The 22,500-nt window shown below is 36.2% G+C and overlaps 1 protein-coding gene across 2 annotated transcripts in view; it reads left to right on the forward strand.

The window, feature by feature from the left end:
* The window catches only part of FGF12 (fibroblast growth factor 12), a 516,156-nt gene extending 495,763 nt beyond the window's left edge, over nucleotides 1-20,393 (forward strand). For both annotated transcript variants that reach the window (XM_004424570.3, XM_004424568.3), the window contains exons 4-5: nucleotides 430-628; nucleotides 17,006-20,393. In XM_004424570.3, the coding sequence (XP_004424627.1) occupies nucleotides 430-628; nucleotides 17,006-17,124 (318 nt within the window). In that variant the 3' untranslated portion in view covers nucleotides 17,125-20,393. The remainder of the gene's footprint in view (nucleotides 1-429; nucleotides 629-17,005) is intronic.
* The last annotated feature ends 2,107 nt before the right edge of the window (nucleotides 20,394-22,500 follow it).

The following is a 22,500-nucleotide window of genomic DNA, read 5'->3' on the forward strand; positions in this document are numbered from 1 at the left end:
TACATATAGGGCATTCCCTTCAAAAACATTTGGTGAGCTTGTGTGTGCTGTGGTTGTGTTTGATTTTGATTCCCAGGAATACATTTTACATGCTAAGGGCCATGAAAATGCACAATGGCCAATCTCTTCAATTTACAAAACATTATACTGGGATCACAGTTTGGACCTGGGCACAGTCTTGAATGATATAAGCCTAATGAGTGATTCAAACCTGAACAGTTGTCTTCTGTGGAGTAAAGGTTGTTTAGAAAGGAAATCTTGTTTCTTGATTTTATATGATGAATCTTTAGAACCAAGTGCTAATAGAATTAGACATTGCCTCTCATTTGTTCTTAACAGAAGACCTATATTTCAGGCTCATTGGATTTAAGCATTTGCTGATTCATTCTTACATCTTTTCTCTCTTTTGTATCTTCTTTTTGTCTGCAGGATGTTTTCACTCCAGAATGCAAATTTAAGGAATCTGTGTTTGAAAACTACTACGTGATCTATTCTTCCACACTGTACCGTCAGCAAGAATCAGGCCGAGCGTGGTTTCTGGGACTCAATAAAGAAGGCCAAATTATGAAAGGGAACAGAGTGAAGAAAACCAAGCCCTCATCACATTTTGTACCAAAACCTATTGAAGGTATGAAACGAACTTCTTTTCTTCTTTAGACCCTGATCTGTGTGTTGATGCCAATTCTGCTCCTTGTCCTTTCGCACATTAGAGTTTACTTGGAATGCAACATATCAGAAAAAAGTTTCAGAAAACACAATAGTATGTCTTTCTATCAAAAAAAAATAACTTACAAATACTTGGCACTTAGGAAAAGCTGCTTGAATATAGACTCTAGAAAATTCCTGAAAGTAGAAAAACAGTGGTGGTTACCATTTGGAATGTAATTTCCTTCTTTGTTGAATACAATAATTTAATTTCTCAGGATACACTCATGAAAAACCAATAATATTATTAGAGATAGTACTTTAAAGTTTGCAAAAGGCTTTCAGAAATATGTTTATATTCTGATCTCTACATCTTTGTGAACAAATCTAAAAATATAATGTAGTAATTGTTCTTTGTATTTTTTAAGGGAAGAAAATAGTATGCTATTTACTGTGATCAATAAATATTTATGATATTAAATTTATCCTTCTCATTTGAGCCTATAACCTCCCCTCCCTTGATCATTTAATATGGTATTCACTTATTTCAAATTGATCAGTGGAATAAATAATTTGATGCTGAGGAAACCCATTTTTGGCAACTTGTTCCCTAAGTAGGATGAGAATATACCATTCGGGTGACCACATTTACTGTATTCAGTCAAGCTTTTTAATACAGGATAAGAAAGCAGCCGTGGTCTGGACCTTCACCAACATAACGTTTGTCTCTAAAAGTCATATTATAATCACTTAAAACATTAGTTTGGACTCCTTGTCTGAGGAAATTAGAAAATTGAGGCAGTGCATTGCAATTCTGTGACTTAGCCAGACTTGTCTGTCCTCTAAATATCTATAAGATGTGGTCAGGCCAACCAGTATAGGGACGCAATGCCTGTTGCGGAGTACGTATGACTGTATCAGTCAACAAACATTTGTCGAATCAATACCATGTCAAAGCACTGGGGGAAATGTGACACTCAAGTCTGCTAGTCCCTCTCAAGCCTCCCCTCACACTCTGTACTCTTAACCACAAAGCTGAACTTTCCTTCTTGCGGTATATTTCCACTATTTTTGGCCCCATGTAGTTTTTTTGCCCTTGTCTCCCCATAATTTCCATCCACTCATGGGCCTGGAAAATGCCTATTAGTTCTTGTAAAGAATTAATTCAAGAGCCAATACTTCTGTGAGGGCCCCCTCTGACTTTCTTCAAGTAGGATTAAACATTCTGTCATCTTATTGTTTACATTTCTCTCCCCTAGAAATTATCACATTGTATTAAATTAACCTATTTTCTATTCTGTCTCCTCTTATCCATGGTTAGATCACTTGTTGTTTTTTTGGATATTTTTTTGCTGAGGAAGAGTCACCCTGAGCTAACATCCATGCCAATCCTCCTCTATTTTTTTTTTTTTAGTATGTGGGGCACCAGCATAGCATGGCTGCTAACAGAGCAGTGTAGGTCCATGCCTGGGAACCAAACTCAGGTAGCCGAAGTGGACCATGCTGAACTTAACCATTAGGCCACCAGGCATGGCCCAAGATCACTTTTTGAATGAACAGAATATGTTCTATTTTTCCTCATATCTCTTTGCATCTTATACAGTATCTGGCATCTCATAGAGAGATATTCAATAATCAGTTGTCAACTGAGTAAGTGAAGACATGAATGAACAAATGAATGAATAGGTAAGGATAAAGACAAGGGAGAACTATATGCTCCGGACAACTTTATAACATTCTGGGAGATATGAAATATGTTTACTAATGGCAATAGTATAATGCAAAAAGTGATGTATTACACGTTGCTGGAAATGATGTTGTGATTTAAGGAAAGAGCTATTTCTTCCACCAAAAGGAAGATATTGAAAAGCTAATATTTAAACGTACCTTCAGGACTAGGCCGGGTTCAGACCATTTGAGATGAGGGGTGGGGATTAAGTAAACAAAAACACTCCAGGTGCAGTGTGAGTAAACTATTGAAACTATTGCATCATTTTTATTTGTGCATTTTATTTTATTTTTTTGTTGTAATGCAAATAGTACATCCTCAGTAACAATTTTGGGAAAATCCAAGTAAGTATAAAGAAAAAGGGAAAAAAAGTGTGTGTTTTATTTATTCCTTTTATGGATAATGCCTTCCGTACTGAACCCCTCTCCCCAAAACGAAATACCTATAACCTACTCTTCTAATCATGACTGCTGTCTGTGCTTTGGCTGGTCCAGCTTCCTCTTGGGTCTGAATGACCAGGTACACATTTCCAAGAGAAATATATACAATGACCATGTTCTTAGTTCCAGAGCTGCCTTAATTCTACATTTATCGCTGCATTTCAGTGCAAATGTGGGAAGAAACAACTAGACATTCCTGGTTGTATACATTAGAATTAGGTTTGACTGCATACAACCCAAAACCCATGTTAAGAGCAGCTTAATCATACAAAGTTTTATTCTCTCACAAGCCAAATCCAGAAACCTGCTATCCAGGGCTCGTTCTGTGGCTTCCCAATTGGGAGGGACATCATCTGTGTCCAGCTTTGAGTGCCCCTCTCCCTAGTGTGTTGTACAGCTGTGCATTGCACTATCAGCACAACCACACACAATGGCCCTGGATCTGCCCTTATCCCCGTCATCCAACCAGCATCCTCATTCCAGTCAGAGGGCAGAGGGAGGGATGAAAAAGATGGAGGCAAAAGTCTGTGCCAGTGTTCTCTTCAAGACTGTCCCCATTAGCTGCCGTATGATGTTTACATCCCACTGACATGACCCAGTCAGGTAGTCACACTTAGGTGTAGGGGAGACTAAGAATGTAGTCTTTTTTCTGGATGGCTACATACCAAAAACATGTTCAGTTATTTTGAGAAAGTGGCAGAATGGGACTGGGACAACTAAGAGCCTCTGCTTCAGCCTACCAACATCCTAACTTGAGAATAGCTCTGATTTCCTAATTTTCTTATTGACAGCTTTTGGTTGATTGTTTTGTTTTTATTTTTCTTATTTACTGATGCTTTAGAGTAGCTTTCCTTTTATTCTGGGAAGAAAATAAAGTCCATTGTAAATCAGATTCACTAATTCTTGGATTTACTTGCAAGGCTCTTTGTCCCTTTAGATTGTGGGAACGAAAACTTAAGTGTGAAGTATATAGAATATAATGAGAATCACTTCCAAAGATGAAAACAAGAACTTAATCTGTTTCAGACCAAAGACCTTTTAACTCCCTAGAAATGTCTTTGCCTTTTGTCTTAGAGAACAAGGTACAGCTTTTTGAATAATATTAGCTAACAGTTTTATAAATGCTTAGTTTGCACAGGTGTTACGCTAAGCATGTCTCAATTATTGTCTCTTATTTTTCATTCCATTTCTGTGAAGTAGATTCTAGAATTATCCCCATTTTACAAGTGTGGAAAACGAAGCACAGAGATATTAAGTAATTTGTCCCAAATCAAGCAGTTTGTAAGTGGCAGAGCCAGCATTCAAACCAAGACATTCTGACTTGAGGGATCAAGTGCTTAATCTCCATGAAGGCTGGTGAGATTGACTACAGTCCGAGGTCTGAGATGTAACCTCAATATAGCATAATAAGACCCTAGTCCTCTTGAATAAATGTCTCCTCATTACTTCTCTTTGTTTTAAATCTAGAATATACCTGCTCCTTAGAAATAAAAGCCCTTTCAGATTCATGAGACCTTCATGTTCTTATAGTGTAACTTACCTGATATGTGTGAAATTGGTCAATTCTCTTATGCCTCATCTGTACTTTGATCTAATTATTATAATACAAAAAATAATGAAGAATTACCCAATGATTCTCCATGCAATTATATTTATTATGATTAACTGGTTTTTACAGGTTACCTTTATTATCAAAGACATGTACACTTGAGGTTTGGTTAGGCATTATTCTGCTGTGCAGTGAGACCTTCTTTCTCCCTGCTGGATCCCAAAACTACTCTCACTACCACTATTATTACTGCTATTACTAGTCTTACTACTTCTATATACAATTTATCAGTTTACCATTTGCTAGGCAGGTTGTGTATGTTATCTCCATTAAACCTCTCAACAGCCCTATGTTATGATCCTTATTTTAAAGACGAGGAAACTAATATTTAAAGTAATTAAGTAACCTGTCTAAGATCACAGGGCTAGATAAATACAAAACTGGGGTTACAATCTAGGAAGCCTAGTGCCAATGCCTATGCACTTACCCCTACACTATATTGCCTTTCAATCTGAAGTAAGCCTTGGATATGCACATACCAAGAAAAGTCAATGATAGCAAAGCAGAAATGTGATACCGTGCTACAACTTGAATAGTAACCTAATTCTAAACCATGCAAAGTTGAGACAGATAAATGTAATATGATGAGATAAATTTGTATTTGTAGATGATCAGATAGGATTGCTATGGGAATGCCAAGTTAAAACTAGGCAAGAAAGAATTAAGAATACGTCACTTCATTTCTGATGAAGTTTAACAGGCTTTATTTCCTATTCTGTAGAGAAGATTTTGGGCCAGATGATTCCTAAAGTTCTTTGACAATGATATCCTGTGGCAGTCTTTATAAGCACTTTGCTGTAAAACCATATTCCCTTCATGGAACCTGGCATAGGATTTACATATAAAATAATTCTAAACACATTTCTTTTATTGAACTATTGAATGAATAAAGTATAGTTTTATGAGCTATTGCCATAAATAGGTGATTTGTGATTTGTTTTTGGAGGGGGTAAGATGCAAGGCATTCTAGGCATAACTCATATCTGCAAAAAAAGTTTTTGATAATATTTTTTCCATAGGCCAAATATAAAGCACATAACCAAAAGACACTTTTAGAAAAGAAAGAAAATAATAGCTTTGTAAGAGGTTAGCCATATTGTTGGTTAACAAAAAAGATTGTCAACTGCTTTTACTTTTTAAAGGTATTTTTGTAAACCTGTAAGCCCACCACTATTACCGTTATTGACAGAGTCCAGTAAGGCAGACAGTAAATGCCCCCCTCTTTTGTGAAGGGAATCGGCCCCTTAGAGAGGAAAAGTCAGAGAAGGTTTTTTGGTTTTTGGTTTTCAAATAGCTCTGCCTTTTCCCCACTCGTGATGGTGATATCACTTTGAATGTCAGGATTCCCAAAATTAAGCTCTGCCAGTTTGAGGATCTTAAAGTCCTGCACTGAGTACATGATGATAATTATCCACCAGCCCCTTTCCCTTCACAGCTTCACCCTCCATCCTGTGTTTAGAACATAGGAGGTGGTAATGAGGGGTTGCAGGGGCATCTATTCAGACAGATGGATGGACTTGATATTTAAACCCATTACTATGTACAATGCACATCAACCTTTACTTACATGGGTCCCCTCCTCTGGAATTTAAGACAACAGCACAGGCTTCATGATTCCCAATTTTGCCCTTTCACAGCATTGTTCATACCACAGAGAAGTAACGCCCCCAGATTTAAATTGTCTTGGTGGTGACCTCCCCCTTTAGCTTCAGATACAGCAGCCAAATACTCTTTGACAAAGAGCAAGATACAATCTCCTCCTTTTCTCCTCCTTCCTCCTTCAGGAAGCTCATTATTCAGCTCCTGCAGGTGGTTGAGTATTCAGAATCTAGTTCCTTTCCCCTGAAAAGAGTGTGTGCGCTTTCCAAAGGTGTAAGCTTCAAGAACTTAATCCTGGAGTGGGAAATATGTTTCGAAGGTTAAAATTAGTAAATATCAATTTAGAGTCATTGCTACCAGCAATGTTAAACTTGGAATAAGGGAACATTTACCAATTTCCACCAATTTATTTTCTAGTGAGGAGACAGGTCTCACACACACACACACACACACACACACACCTATAGGGCAGTTACAAATTATCCATTTCCCTGTTAGAACTGCTGCTTTAAGCTAATAGAACCTGAGTTAAGGCCCAGCAGTATAATGTAGATCAGTGTTTCTCAACATCAGTATCAGAACTATCTGGAGTGCTTTCAAAAGCTACAAATTCTCAGACCAAATCTCCAAAGTGTTCTGACTTATTATCCAAGTGTATCTGATGGCAACCAGGTTTGAGACTCAGTGTTCTAAACTGAATTTGGTATTTTTAGGCTCATTGTGATCAAATCTTGTCATAGGAAATTATTTAAATTTATTGAAATTACTGTGATCAGTATATTGGATTAAGCCTAATCTAGTATGGAGTAAATTGTCACTATGACACCATGGAATTAAATATATTAAACGTGTTACATTTTTATATTTCCTACTGCTATTAACATGGGTGTATTTTAGTGCTGAGTTAAATTACCATATGGAGTTAGTAGAGGTAATACCAATTATTGTACTAAATTGATCACTGAGAAAGAATAACCTAGTAGAAATCAATTAATCAAGGATAAATACATGTCTAATTCTTCTGATAAAAATTTTGCCAACAATTTGCTAAGTAATTTTGAGAAAATAATTTACCTTCTTAAACCTCAGTAATCTCTGAAGATGAAGTTGATTATAAATTCCATCTGTTTCATAGGAGTAATATGAAGATTAGACTTTGTAAGAAAGTTGGATTTCCCAAATCTGTCAAATCAATGCAAAGTGCCTTTTTCATTTTCCCTGGAAAATTGGACATTGTATGTGTGCTGGAGAAACGCTGTGAGGTGTGGCATTGCATAAGGGATTAGAGACAATGAAAATTGAATTTGAGGGAAAATAATCTCTTCAAAAACTATATAATGAGACACCAAAGAACACAGCAATTCAGGAGTCCTGAAGTTGTAAAGCCCCAATTGAGAATATACCTAAAATGGCCAATTTATTTTGATGTTTTTATTTCAATTAACTGCGATAGAACTAAATGATTTGTTTTCCAAAATCCTCTTTTGGACTCCACCGTACTAAAAGACGCAAACAGAAGAGAGCAAAAAGGTACCTCTGATGCCCCTGATGGTTTTAATTACAGAACAGATAATAGCTGCGTCTCTCTTTCTCTCTCTTTTCCTTTCCCCATCTTTTGAGTTTTGGATCTTTGCTGGCCTATGACAGCCTCCCCCACACCATTCTAACTCATTCAAAGCGGCTTTTTTTTCTGGCTTTGAATTTAGTCTTCAATAAAATCCTCCTACCTCTCCCCTGTACATTCTTCTTCCATATCTATCTCTCTCTCACACACAAATATTGCTTCTGTTCTCTTTCTAAATAAAGATATAGATCTTTTTGTTCACAATGTCTCTTAACTCTCTATAATAAATATTTACGGCGTGCTGCGTGCATTCCTCTGGCAATACATTGCTTCTGAACCAGCACTTAAAATTCTCTTACAGTTCCAGAGGGATTCCACATGACATTAATTAAGGTGTGAAATTGCTTTATGTTAATTGCCCACACCCTTCCATGATCTGCTATTAAAACAATTAAATATCTTTAATGGTACATTAACTGACGGAGCAATCTAAGCTTTCCTTCCACTTCTTAGCATTTACGGAGGGCCAAGGAAAATTTGATTAAGTTGGTAGTAATAAAAAGATCATGTAGTCATATTTCATTCTTCTTTGATAGAAACTGATATAGGATAGGGGTTCTGTATAGAGTGCCGTTTATGAGCTTTATCAGAAACTGGAATTATGTTGCCTTCATTTGGAAAACAGAATTTGTCAGCAACAACTACAATTGTCCTCCACACAGGATTTCCATTTCTCCATTACAAAGCAATACCGACACTCAGAGATTTACACCTAGTTCTCCCCATAACTACCAGAACTCTCAACTTTTAAATGATTTGCAAGAATCCAGCAGTAACATAAAAGTAATAATTAGTAGCAGTTGTATGACTTTATATTGCATTTGCATCACTCACTGTTATTTTCAACATGCTTCTCTAACCAGAGCATCATTTGCTAGTCACTAACACTTTGGGAGTATTCAGGTCAAGATTGTCATCCCAACTTTAAACATGAGGAAACTGAGTTTAAGAGAGGTTAAATAACTCAGCCAGGTCTATACATCTAGAAAGAGGCAAAACTATGACCAGAGCCGTTATCTTTATCAAACGCTGCCAGAGCATCTGTCAGCTGCTGAATGAGGATTGACCATAGGTTTCTAACACACAGTCAATAGTGACTTGAGAAGAGTGATTTCTGTGAAGTAGTGGGGAATAAGTCTAATTGGAGCAGATTCAAGTTATAACAGGAGGTAAAGAAAAGAAGAAAGTAATATGAAATGACACTTTTGAGGAGTTCTGTTATATAAAGGAACTAGAGAAATGAGGAGTGAGCTAGAGAGAAACATGGTAGTTACCATGGTGGTTTAGTGGGGTTTGTTTGTTTAAAGCTACTACAGCATATTTATAGGCTCACGGGAACAATGGGGGGAAGTAAAAATTGGCATTAGAGGGAGAGAGTCACTGAGTGACACTGACTAGAGGGGCTGGGATCAAGGACCCAGGTGGCAAGTGGAGGCTCCTCTGCGAGAGGGGCAGGAAGAGTTCAAGCATTGGAACAAGCAGAGAGCCAGAACATGTGTGAGCAGATGTGTGCAGGTTGGTAATTTTTGTGGTGGAAATATGAAAACTTTCTCTTCTTCTCTTTTCTACGTGAAATACAAAGTAAGGTAGATTATTGATAAAAAGGAAAGAAGGAAGGGAGGGCGGGCAGGAGTGAGGATGCAAGGAGAGAGAGAGGGGGAGACGAAGAGAAAGAAACAAAAAGGAAAACAAAAGAAACAAAGAAAGAAGGCAGGTTTATTACCTGAGTCCAAGGAGGGTTTGAGGCAGTGTTGGAAGTTTGAGGAGGAGAAAAAAGGTGTGGAATAGTCACTTGGGAAGAATGGGAGAGCAAATTGGCTAGAGAAATGTAGTAGGATTCCAGAAAGTGCTGGGCACCCCCATGAGGTTTGGGGTCAAGTTTTTGACTGAGACCAGTCAACGGAAGTTTTATGTTTTTCTCCAGACATGTTCAACTATCAGCTTAGAGCAGGAACCACATGAGTGGTTAACCACACGAGAGGTTAACCACACGAGAAGTGAACCACACGACTCTGAATGCAGATTCTGCCGGGTATCAGTGCACTGCTTTGAACAAACTACACTCTTTGCTCTTCCGTTTCCTCAGCTGCAAAAGGGGCCAAGAAAAGTGTCTACCTTTTAGGGTCATTTAAAATAATCTTAGCGTATATAAAGTGCAGATGTATAGTAAGTGTTCAATTAATATTGGCTATGATAATGAGGACAGCGATTACCTAGGAGGAGAGTACCCATGGGATGGTACTTGGCATCTGGTTTATTATAGTTGACTGATTTATAAATAACAGCAACTCCTGAGATTCCACATTTTTCATACTTTTAAGAAAGGCATTATTTTTGTTTAAATTTTCCAAAAGAAATTTATGATAACTAAAATAAAAGTGATTGTTGAATGTTAAAAGTTGCACACAGGGAATCTGAGCTATTGTAATGCAAGGAACGCCTGCATATTGTGATAACGGCATTTGCCACAGAGGTACCAGTGAAAAGACTATAATAGAAAAATATTAAATGGAAAGGCTTCCCTGGAAAGACCCATACCTAATCTTACAAAGAGAGGATGGATTTTATTCTTAAAACTTCAAAGCCCAGTGACATATATTTGATCTTACTCTTTTCTAATGGGACAATGTTGCACTTAAAAATAAAGCAAAAAAATAGAGCAAATAGTGTATATTATTGCAAAGTTGGTAGCTTATGGTCTTGTTATGGCCAAGTGTAGCATTTTATTTGTGATACCAGAACTGCAGGGCTTTCTACAGAAATATGGCCAGTGCATCTCAGGCAGCTGTGAAAATGACAACCGTCACTATGCCAAGTCACGAGGTGACTAGTGTCCACCGTACAGGCGTGTGCTGCTCACATTAAAGGGTTGAACTGGGGATTTCCAGTGAATGCTGTGTTATAAAGTAATGCATGATGTGGGCTGTGTTATTAGAAACCTGTGCTTGTCCTTGTGTCTGCAAATGAGGAACAGTTCTCTCTCATCAAATGTCTCTACCTCCTTTTTACTTTGAAAGTTGGGGTGAACTCCTCTGCTTAAATGTACTATAGATAAAGAAAAGTCAAGACATAAATGAAAGAAAACGTCCAGAAGAAGAAGAGGAGAGGAGGGGAAGGAGAAGGAAGGGGAAGAAGACGGAGAAATTAAAACATTCATCAGAACAGAGGCAAAATAGGAAGAAAACTGATTTGAAGAAAGGGTTCTAAAGAACCAAACAGAAATACTTCCATTTTCAGAGCATTATCTCCTTTTACCGTTTATCCAAAACTGTTATGATACCACGTGTGTTAGAGAAACGATGGTGTTTATCTCAAAAATATCCTGTGGGGTGAAAAAAGGGCAAGTATTTTTTTTTCCTACTTTAAAGAGGAAAGAGGGCAAGAAACGTGATCAAGGACAACCCAGACAAGCCAGGAGAAAGAAAAGTAACGTTGTTAAGTAACGTTGTTAAGTAATGTTGTTAATCATTCAGGTATTGCATTGTCAGGACACTGAACATTCCTGAAATTTGGATATTGAAATTTTGTTGGAAAAATAGTGTAAACTGAAATCAGAAAGAAACACAGTTACAAATCAGTTCCACACCAAGAGCTAACCGTTAAATCATGCCCACTGAAAATGAAGTCTGTGGGCCGGCCCTGTGGCTTGGTGGTTAAGTGCGTGCGCTGCGATGCTGGTGGCCCGGGTTCGGATCCCGGGTGCGCATCGAGGCACCGCTTTTCCGTTCATCCTGAGGCTGAGTCCCGCATACAGCAACTAGAAGGATGTGCAGCTACGACATACAACTATCCACTGGGGCTTTGGGGGGAAAAATAAAATAAATAAAATCTTTAAAAAAAAAAAAAATATTGCAGATACTTAAAAAAAAAAAAAAAAAAAAAAATGAAGTCTGTATCACAAGTGTAGCCCACAAAGTCCTAAATGAGACATGGTTAGATAGTAACATCCCAAGTTGCCTAAATCAGAGGATTTGTTTCCAATTGTTAAATGGGCAGTGGCACAGAATCTGAGTTCCTGTGAGACAGGATTGGGGAGCTGGGAGGACAGGAAAGATAGGGAGTTGGATTTGTTTTGTTTCTTTTTTCACTTTATGCCCAGTCTGGAAATTACTCCTCATCAAAAGAACTAGAATATCAGACTTTGTTCTCATAGCTGTGGTGGGCCAGAATGCATAAAAAACAGAGGGCATGGGAAGAAAATATTCAAGAACAAAGAGATTTTTTAAAAAATTCAGAGCCTCCTAAAGCAAAATTAATCTATTCCTAATGAAATAATAGCTTATTGCAACAGAAAGTGATGGAAAAGCCCCCTTCTTAAATATCATTGTATTTTGAACTGCTGCAAACCAAGAGACTGAGGTTCTTTGCAATTACTAATAAGGATATGATTATTAGGAAGAGAAAAACTTAATCTCGCATGGGATAGGAATGATTTGAGAAGCACAATTTAGGAGCTGTGGAATTTATATAACTGATGAAGATCAGAACCCAGACACTTCCCTAGACATGCTTCTTAAAGGTTTCCCCAAATTGTTTAGTAGTATATGATTGGAAACTAACACCAGAACTACAAATTCTAGTACTAGTAGCTGTATAAAATTGTGATTAATTTTTACTGTATGGTAAAGTGTATGTGATTTTCATATGTGGGATTAGTAATTCTTGGTATATCATTTGTTGTTTTCTTACTCTTCTTAAGTGCTAAATTAAACTCCCCACAAAACAAAAGGATAACCCTTCTTAACATGTTACTTAGCTTGACCAAGTGAACTCCAGCTTTCAATTGCAGTCAAAATTATGGTACTTGGAGAATATTAGGTATGGTATATATTAGATAAGTAGCCGGTCTCATACGTAATAGTGCCTCAGCTAGGTTTGTTCCTGAGAAATTGTGTTTGCAAGGCATCAGAAAACGCATAAAAGTTTCAAATGCTGCCAACCATTTCTTGCAGAATCTGTGCAGTAAGATTCCATTTGACTTATTCTTCTTGACTAAGTTGACTGGCTGTATTCATATCATGTAAACATAGTTAGACGTTTTTCTAGATAAAGAGATTGAATAAATAGATTTTTCTCTATACACTTATATACTTGATGGACATATTATTAATTCTTCATTCACTATCAGATTGAGATTAATATATATCATAATCATGGTTTCAGTCTTCTGGCATGGAATTCAGGAGGCATGACACAAGTTGGCCCTGTCAGGCTTATGCCTCGCCACCCCTCTATTTTACCCCATTCTTCAACCAGTCACTGTTTTTCTTATATAACCTGCGTGTCATCTCCTTATTTGTTAGCCCATCCGTCTCTCTAAATCTTCTGCCTCCTTCAAGCCTAAGTCAAAATCAAATCGCTACTTTCATTTACTCATTTCCATTCAGCTCTCTCCCGTGGCCCTTTCTACCCTGTGATTGGTGTGCCTGCATACTTCTGCTCTCTTAGCCTTAAGCTCCTTGAAGGCAAGAATCACGAGGTCGTTCCTTGCAGTTGCTACAGAATCTAGCAGAGTGCCTGGCACAAAGTAAATATGTATCTGATTGTAGAATAAATGAACAAATTAATGCTTGAACAAATTCATCTTTGGGTATTAGTTTGCAAAGGGGTAATTGAAATTTGAGGAGAGAAAAGAAAATGAAAAGTCAATAATAGGATTAAAGTGATATAGTATTAGTTAAACCGAATTAAAAGGGTCAATAAATGTTTTGTGAACCAGTTCATCCTATCACAGGAATCTAAGATACTCTGCCTCTCCTAAGTCTGCATGTGGAGGTCAGGTCCAGTCAGGTCAGAAGTTTTCCCAGCTGTCCTCCCCATCATACAGTGGCACAGCTTTTGCTCTAATCAAGACGCTTCTCTTCCAGAGAACAGCGGACTCTTCTAAGACAGCACTGTCTAATAGAAATATAATATGAGCTACATATGTAATTTACAGTTTTCTAGTAATCACATTTAAAAAATGAAAACAAACATGTGACGTAAGTTTTAATAACATATCCAACCCAATATATCCAAAATATTATCATTTCAGTAAGTAAATATTATTACTGAGACAGTTTATTCTTTTGGTGTGGTCTTTAAAATTCAGTGTTTATTTTATACTAATAGCATATCTGAATAGGACTAGCCACATTTTTGTTCAATGACCCCATATGTCAAAATGGATGCTATATTAGGCAACACAGTCCTAGGATGTTCTCATCAGATTCTCCTATCCTTTTACTAACCCTATACCCCCTCAATTATATCTCAATTCTCTCTTTCTTAGTATAGTCCTAAGGCTAATGTTTTTCACTGTTGGAGAATTGTTAGCTCTTCCCACGCAAATAGGACATCTCTGGCTTTAATAGTCACTTTTCTCTATGGCCTACTCTCAGAGTACACTCTCTGGGGACTTGATACCAGAATGGCCAGCAGGGTTAAGTTATTGGAAAAGTTATCCACAGTGGTGATTATAATGGTAACATTTCATGTTGTTACAACCGAAACAGTCTATGTGTAAGTGAGAAAGAGCAAAGAAAAGGTAAAAGTTAAAAACAAATGTCTCGAGTAGAATCTATGACGTAAGGAAACTATAAAAGAAATTGCAACACTAAGAAATTCAGCTACAAAAGTTATAAAACTATATTCTTTAACGGAAATTAGAAAATAACATTCTTCAAGTACCTCTAACTGGAAGCTCAAGAAATTTGCAGGTCAAAATCTGTTGTGTATTTTTTTTAAAGACTATTTTTTTCATTCTTTGAGACTGATTTAGCAATCTGTAATCTGGCCTGGGGATGAATGGGTTGTCACAGGTGATTAGGCAACAGAGTAGGCAAAAACTGCTTTATGGCATCATATGAATAGCTTTTCAACTGAATCACTTCATTACTTCTGAGTTCACCTTGTGTGCTAACCAGTTATAAATAAACGGCTGTATTTTGCACATATAAATGTATGCTTTAATTTTGGAGATTTTGACACTTTGCTCATAACAGAAATATAGGTAAGAGACATTAGATAGACTTGAGAAACATCAAGATTTCAATAGAATCTTCAACAAGGATCTGCCTTTTGTAAAAGAAAAGCAGAAACTTGGGATTACCTACTAGCACCATCTGAAAATTACAGGGTCAATTCTTTCGGAACTAGTTTCCTTTCTGCACTTTGCTGCTTAAGCCCAAGTGTAAGTCCTTTGTTAGTCCTTTGGGGATACTGGAGGAGCATTTAGTGCAATAATTGAAATATTTAAAAATATCATTTAAAAAAATATATACGGGGGCTGGCCTGGTTACATAATGGTTAAGTTTGCGTGCTCCCCTTCAGCGGCCCGGGGTTCGCAGATTTGGATCCTGGGCTTGGACCTACACACCGCTCATCAAGCCATGCTAAGGTAGCATCCCACATACAAAAAAAAAAAAATAGAGGAAGATGGGCACAGATGTTAGCTCAGGGCCAATCTTCCTCACCAAAAAAAATATATATATATGTATAATAATTTTGCATGATATACTTACAAACATATTTTGTGTATGTATTTTGTGTTACCCGAAGTGTGGTTGGGTTTCGCCAGCATCAACATCACCTGGGAGCTTATTAAAAATGCAGAATCTCAAGTCCCCTATGGACCTTCTGAATCAGAATTGGCATTTTCACAGTATCCTTAGGTGATTCAAATGCACAGTAACATTTAAGAAGCTCTGCTACTGAGATTTCGGAAGAAACCTGTCTCTTCATTGCTGAACTAGTCTGAGGAGAACCTTACTTGTATCTTAACTCTCTTAATCTAGTTTTGGATTTAGAATACCTTCAGCCAAAACAATTTATAACTGTGTTCCCTGAAATCTGTTATTCAAAATTCTCATTAAGAGATCAGCTCCTTCAATTTCATTTATTTTTTAAGATTTTATTTATTTATTTTTTCCCCCCAAAGCCCCAGTAGATAGTTGTATGTCATAGCTGCACATCCTTCTAGTTGCTGTATGTGGGATGCGACCTCAGCATGGCCGGAGAAGCCGTGCGTCGGTGCGCACCCAGGATCCGAACCCAGGCCGCCAGCAGCGGAACGTGCGCACTTAACCGCTAAGCCATGGGGCCGGCCCAGCTCCTTCATTTTCTTAAATATCTTTGGATGCTTACTATGTGTCAGGCATGTAATCCTCATAAAAATGGTATTTTTCAGTTAGGAAAAGGTGTCCAAGTTGACAGAGCTAGACAGAGGCTGTGTAAGGATGGGGACCCAGGCAGTGTGGCTCCCAAATTAGTGCTCATAACCACTACATGACATCTATTCAATCATAGCTATGCTCAGGTCTCCAGTACCAGGGTAAAGCTCAAAGGAGAAAGCTATTTGGAAATAACTTTCAGATTACCAAGGCATTGCAGTGATGGTTCAATAGATGGAGGTACTTAACTGTTTTTTCCTAAGTCAAGGATGAAAATAACTCCTGATATTTAAGTGAAATATTTCACATGCTTGTATACAGTCACATTTGCCCATCTCACAACACTATAATGAATCTGTTTTAATGTATTCAATAGGCTGATAGATTCTCTCTTACAAGAATAACTATGAATTGAGAAACATTGTTCTTTCTATGCAGTAATCTAGCAACAGCCATGGTAACTCACAGATGACTGAGCTTTTGAGCCAGACAAAACAATAGAGGAGAAAAGGAACTGTTTATATAGATGTGAACTAAAATCTCACGGTTGCATAATCACATTTCCTATTGAAGAATAACTAAAAAGCCACGGAGTGTGTTCATTACCTTAGTAATGAATGGAAATCTGGGAAAAGGAAATCTGAGGCAATCAGGAAAATTGCAACTTTTTTTTTCTCTTCTCTGCCCTCACTCCCATTATCACTTCTTGTGTAGGATACCCTGAAAATTGGCAATAAATATTTCAATGTGATGCAACAATGTCATATCTTCTATAGTAGGGTAAAGACTGGGAACATGTAAATAAGGATTTTTTTTCCTACCCAAACTAGTTTGCAGACTAAGGACTAAAAACCAAAATATCTATTTCTATCCTTTAAATATTATATGCCCAATGTCTCCTCTAAGTCTAGATGAAAATCCTGTTATATAGGTTAGCAGACAGTAAAGACTCAAGCCCTATCTATAAGAGCACAGAAACCACTCATGTGTCTGCAGTTCAAGAAGACTTAAAAGGTTGTGACCGATAGAACTGGAAGAGAGCCATGTCTAGGCACTAAATATATTGTCAAGTTAAAACTCGTTTTTACAATTGGGAGAAGAGCTAGTGATGAAAGTGGACAATATTATAAAATCAAATTTGAAATGTTTATTGAGGCCAAATTGATGTCCACTATTATAATAAGTAATTGTTGTGATTTTCCTTTCCAGTGTGTATGTACAGAGAGCCATCACTACATGAAATTGGAGAAAAACAAGGACGTTCGAGGAAAAGTTCTGGAACACCCACCATGAACGGAGGCAAAGTCGTGAATCAAGATTCAACATAGCTGAGAACTCTTCCCTTTGTCCCTTTCATCCTTTCCCTTTCTCCCCCTCCCCTTTACCCATTTCCTTCCAATAAATCCACCCAAGGAGAGGAAAATAAAATGGCAACCCAGGACCTAGTGGCTAAGATTCTGCACTCAAAATCTTCCTTTGTGTAGGACAAGAAAATTGAACCAAAGCTTGCCTGTTGCAATGTGGTAGAAAATGCACATGCACCAAGATTAGCACACATAAAAGCAAGGGAAAAAATAAATCGAGACTCACAAACATTAAAATAACTGTGTTGTTATTAATAGAGGGCTAATTGTAATGAAGACATGACTATAACAAAGATGAAATAAAGTTATTACCTTAAAGAAAAGGGTTTTGGAAATTGAACTTACAAATCAATGTAATACCCTCAATAGCTTAAACTCTGGATAATGCTGTGATGTGTGCTTTGTTTTGAATCTGTATTTTCTTTGGGCATTTGGAACTGACACATAATTACATCCTGTTTCCAGGATTTTTTTTTTTTTTACCATGACATTGAACATGTATGAATTATAGATTCTTCTGATGCCTGTAAGGTATTGAGCCAGGAATCATTTAACATTAAGGGAAGTTTAAAATTTTATTCTCGAAGTTGTTATTTAAGATTATTTTATGCAAACGATAGTCTTCTGTTGAATCTGATGGAATGAGCTGATTTCATTCCTTCATAAAAAGAGTTTCAGATTCTCCTAGGAGAATATCATATTTTTATCAAAGGTATTATTCCAGGATCTCATTCTTTTTGTCATTTAGAAAAAAAAAAATTCTTGTTCTAAGGCTGAAGTAACTTTTGGGAATTATTTGTCATTGCCATGCCTGAGCAGTGATGAATAAGTTACACAGTCTTACCATTTGGTCTGGTTTTGTACTGTGTGGACACCTTTGAGGGTATAGATGTATGCCTGGCTGAGAGTTTTATACCATCTCTTTCAGCAGAAAAGAAGGAAGAGGAGTTTTACATAAGGAATTAAGTCCTAGGAAGTTGGTCAGAGCAAATTGTATTTGCCTTTGTACCTTACCAGAGTTTTATGTATGTGGCATTTTCCAAAGTCTGCCAAGAGATTGGGAGGGATGGCTGTAAAATTCCAAACTTACTATCTTGGGAAGCCAGTGCCTTGTTTGTTGCTATGTATCTTCATTTATAAGTCTAGTTGACAATAAGTCTGTCTCCTAGAACATAGAAGGGAACTTGTGATACATTGAATTTACAAGGGGCATAGGGAAACAATATGGAATTAACAGCTATGATTCCGACAGACTCGGGTCGGGTGAGTGGCTTAAAGTAGTCAAAAGGAAAAAAAAATTCCGTGTAAGACTAGGCAAATGCATAGTTAGGAATACTAAAGTACTAGAAAAATGTTGGGGAAGAAATGAACGTTATACAATTGCCTTGGAAAAAATAGATCTGCTTAGTCCTACAAATCAAGAATGGTGTAGAGACACCCAAATTAAAACAAAACAAAACAGAATGTTAAAAAATGTATGCAGATTTATGGATATTATCAATGAGAAGATTTAGCATGTTACTTCTCCTATAGCTCCACTGTCCAGCATGTATTGTTCCAAATATGACTCCCTAAAATATATACACTTTGCAGAAGCTCTAGGCCCTCACTTCAATGACCTTGCCATTGGTTGCTGTATTCTTTCAAAGTCAATGTACTTTCCCTCAATCTAGACAATCATTATTCTTCCATAGTGGTTTGTGTCCTTCACTAAGTATCCTGTCTGTGTTATTAGGAAGTTAGCAGAAAAGGAAATGGAGGAATTTGCCTAAACAGTTGCAAAGAATAAAAGTTATGCGTCTAGGCAAGGATTTTGAACCACATTTGCGAGAGATATTTGTTTAACCAAAATATTTGGAAAGTAACAAATAAAGACATTTAAAATTTTTTAAAAAAGGAATGTTACTCTTCTAGGAAAAGAATACCCTTGTGAAAAATACAAATCTGGTTGTATTTCTCCTTCTCACTCTTGATTCAACTTGATTATAAATACATCTGTCACTTCCAGGACCCAACAGATCCCAAGCACAAAGCCTTATTTTCTTTGAAAAAATAAAAAAGAGGCTTCTACAAAATGGGTCACAGGCTCATCTAGCATGAAATGACTTGAGCTTGTGTGGTAATACACACACACACGCATACACACACCCCACAAACTTATCAGTAATACAATTGATAGTTTCACAAAGTGTTACCAATTACACTGATGATTTCATGACAGAATATATTTAGTCCAGTTAAATACTATGAAAAATATGATAGAGATTTGAATCTCCAACAAAATTCTTCCCGCTGTGTCCATGGCCATCCATTGTTTATCATCTAGACTCACATTTGTCTTCTTCCTGATTGCAATTAAGAAGCAGATTTCTAACCACTCAATGTGTATATTGTTTTTCTCCATATCATTTAAGCAAATGTTCACCGCAGTAAAATGTTTTTGGAAATTAGCTTTGTCTTATTTACAGCTAATTTCAGAGACTAAATTGGAAACCTCATGTTTCTTTTACATATTAACCTGACAAAAACTGTGGTTTAGAGCACAGGGTGAATGTTTGCTTAATTGCTGCTTACTTTTTACGTATGTAAAACCTTTAATAGGAAAAGTCAGTATTCACTGTCTAGGTTTTAAAAAAATTATCAAATATAAACATACAATTATCCTATTTACTCCCAAAAATATGACCCAGTTTTTAAATAGTTTGTTTTCCAGGTTATTCCACGTAAAAGTATTCTTTACTTTTTCATCATTCTAATTTCTGGGTCTCAATTCATCCATCGCTTATTCTCCTATAAGTGAAATAAGCATTTTTTCTTTTTTTGAAATGCATTGGAATGTTCTCAGGAAAAATATGATTTTTAGTAAAGCTATGTAACTGGCTATGTACATATAAGTTAAGACATGTTTGTTCTATGAGTCTGTATTGTAACGTGTTTCGAAATCAATGGGCTTAAGGATGAAAACAAAGTTTTTGACAATCTCATAAAATAGTGTCCTGGTCAATATACCTTATTTGATTTTTGAGCTAGAAGTTTGAGGTATAGAAACATAATGGTGCTGAAGTTCCATTTGCTAATTCAGAGAAGCTTGTGCTTCAGGAAACTGGAGGACAGCAAGCCAACCTATTCTTGATCACAGTAATAGTTTGGGTTTTGAATTTTTCATATGAATTTTCATAGCACATTTTTAGCCACTATGAATTGGCACAATAAAGAGATATCAATTTGTTGCACATTGTGATGCCTTATGGGCCTCTTTCTGATCCAGATAGCTTTTTAGAAGAATTCTTCTATTTAAGAAAATGACAGTGCTGTAGGTAGATATTATTTGTAGATTGGTGGTCCTGTGGTCCTACTAGCAAGAGATGAGGGAATTTAGACAAAAGGAAAGCATGAAGAATGGTTTATTGTGTATTGTTTGAAGGTCCTAGTTAGGGCCACTGTTTCTTGGTGAAGAAGCGTGACTACATCAACAGTACTTTTTTAAACTTGGACCCGGAAATAGTAAACCTACGCTTCCACCTTTCATGGCTTAGTCTACAAGACCTTGCTCTGAGAAGGTTTTTTCCATGATGTTGCTTAATTTCATCTGCACAAGGTGAAACACATTCAAACATAAAAATTCCCTGTTCATTTTAATATCATAAAAGGCTGAGATTATTTCTCTGTCATAAAATTGTAAATAGCGTTTTTTAAAATCAGAATCACATTTAAAACAGTGGATTGTTCTACAAATATATATGTGTATATATACATAAGCTTCTGAAATAGGGATATGTTATATAGAGTTTTTATTTGATTTGTGATCTTTAGTCATAGGTAATCAAAAAATAAAGAGATTTGAATGCAAAAGTTTATATATAAATGTATATTTCTAATGATAGTATAAATTGCCACTTTATAATAAAAAAAGAAACAGGTGGGAACAATAATCAAAGCACATACTCCTTCGGAACTTTAGTGATTTTGAATCCCCTCTTTGATGCAGAGGTAACTGTTTTTTATTTCTAAAAAGTTATCTTGAAAAGCTATACTTACAGATGCAGATTCATGGTAAGTCATATCAGACTGAAAATTTATGGTCGAGGACAGGAAAAAGATGCTAAATTCAGAAATTTATTTTTCAGAATTTTCCTGAAGCCCAAGTTAAAAATTCAATATTTAAAATCTAAATTAATTGAAAATTGCTAATGTTCAGAGATGATATATTGAGCTTCAGTAACAGAAGCAAAAATATATTTAACATTATGATAATAGCATTAAAATAATGTCATACTAAAAATTGCATCATTAAATGTTTATTAGTTGGAAAGAATAAGTTGTTGTTTTCTTTGTCTTTGCTTCAAGCACAGCTTAAAGACAGTGGCATTCATTTTACTTAAAGTTGTCCAAAAGTCCAAAAATATACTCCCATGAATAGAATTGGCATTAGCTCCATTACAAGGCTAAATGTTACAACTTGAGAAATTATTGACACCAAAATGTCTAATAAATATGTTGTATGAGAAACTGAACAAATTAATGTTTTGTGTTTGCATTAAAGCACAGATTATTCAAATCATTGTTTTTTGAGATCAGATTTGTAAAATGTTTATACATCACAACCTTCCTGAAGTAAAAAGCAATTAAAATCTTGAGATGCTCATGCATGTAGACTAAACACTTGCACTTTTTTTTTTTTAATATTAAACTTCTTTGGGAAGTCTCTAGCCTTTTTTTAAATGTGTTTATCCTATAATGTGTCACTGAAAAAGTGCTGTGTCTTACAAAAAAGATCGAAAATGGATTTGTGGGTGGGGAATAAGTCGAAATTTTTATTGAACACTATAGTCGAAAGTAAAAATTACTTTCTAAATATGAAGCTACTTATGGTAAACTTAATATTTTCTTTTTTGAGGATTAAGTACTAGAGCACATTCATTTATTCACTTATTCATAATTTACTAACTGGAGACTTGGTTGAGTTTAGAGATCATAAACTAAAATATAGTCTCAAAAAATCCAAGATAAGCAGACCCATAAATAAATAATAATACCCAAAAGTATCTGTTGCAATAGGTATGTTACTAAGATTTTATATACAACTGATGATGTGACAATGAAGCCTAGAGGGAAGACAGGGATTAAAAAGAAAGTAGATATTTACTGAGTAATAAAAGGGAGATGACAAGAGGCCCCCCCCAAATAGAGGAAATAGTTTGAATAAAAGTTACGAAGACATGGAAAATATGACTTACTTGGGAAATACTTGTGAATGAAACAAGGAAAGAATGTTCAGAGGAGGAAATGGGAAAAAAAACTGAGTTGATATTAATAAAAATAAAAAGTTATTCAAAGTTT

This window comes from Ceratotherium simum, chromosome 15 (genome assembly GCF_057802395.1).
Source record: "Ceratotherium simum simum isolate JZ-2026a chromosome 15, ASM5780239v1, whole genome shotgun sequence".
NCBI lineage: Eukaryota > Metazoa > Chordata > Mammalia > Perissodactyla > Rhinocerotidae > Ceratotherium > Ceratotherium simum.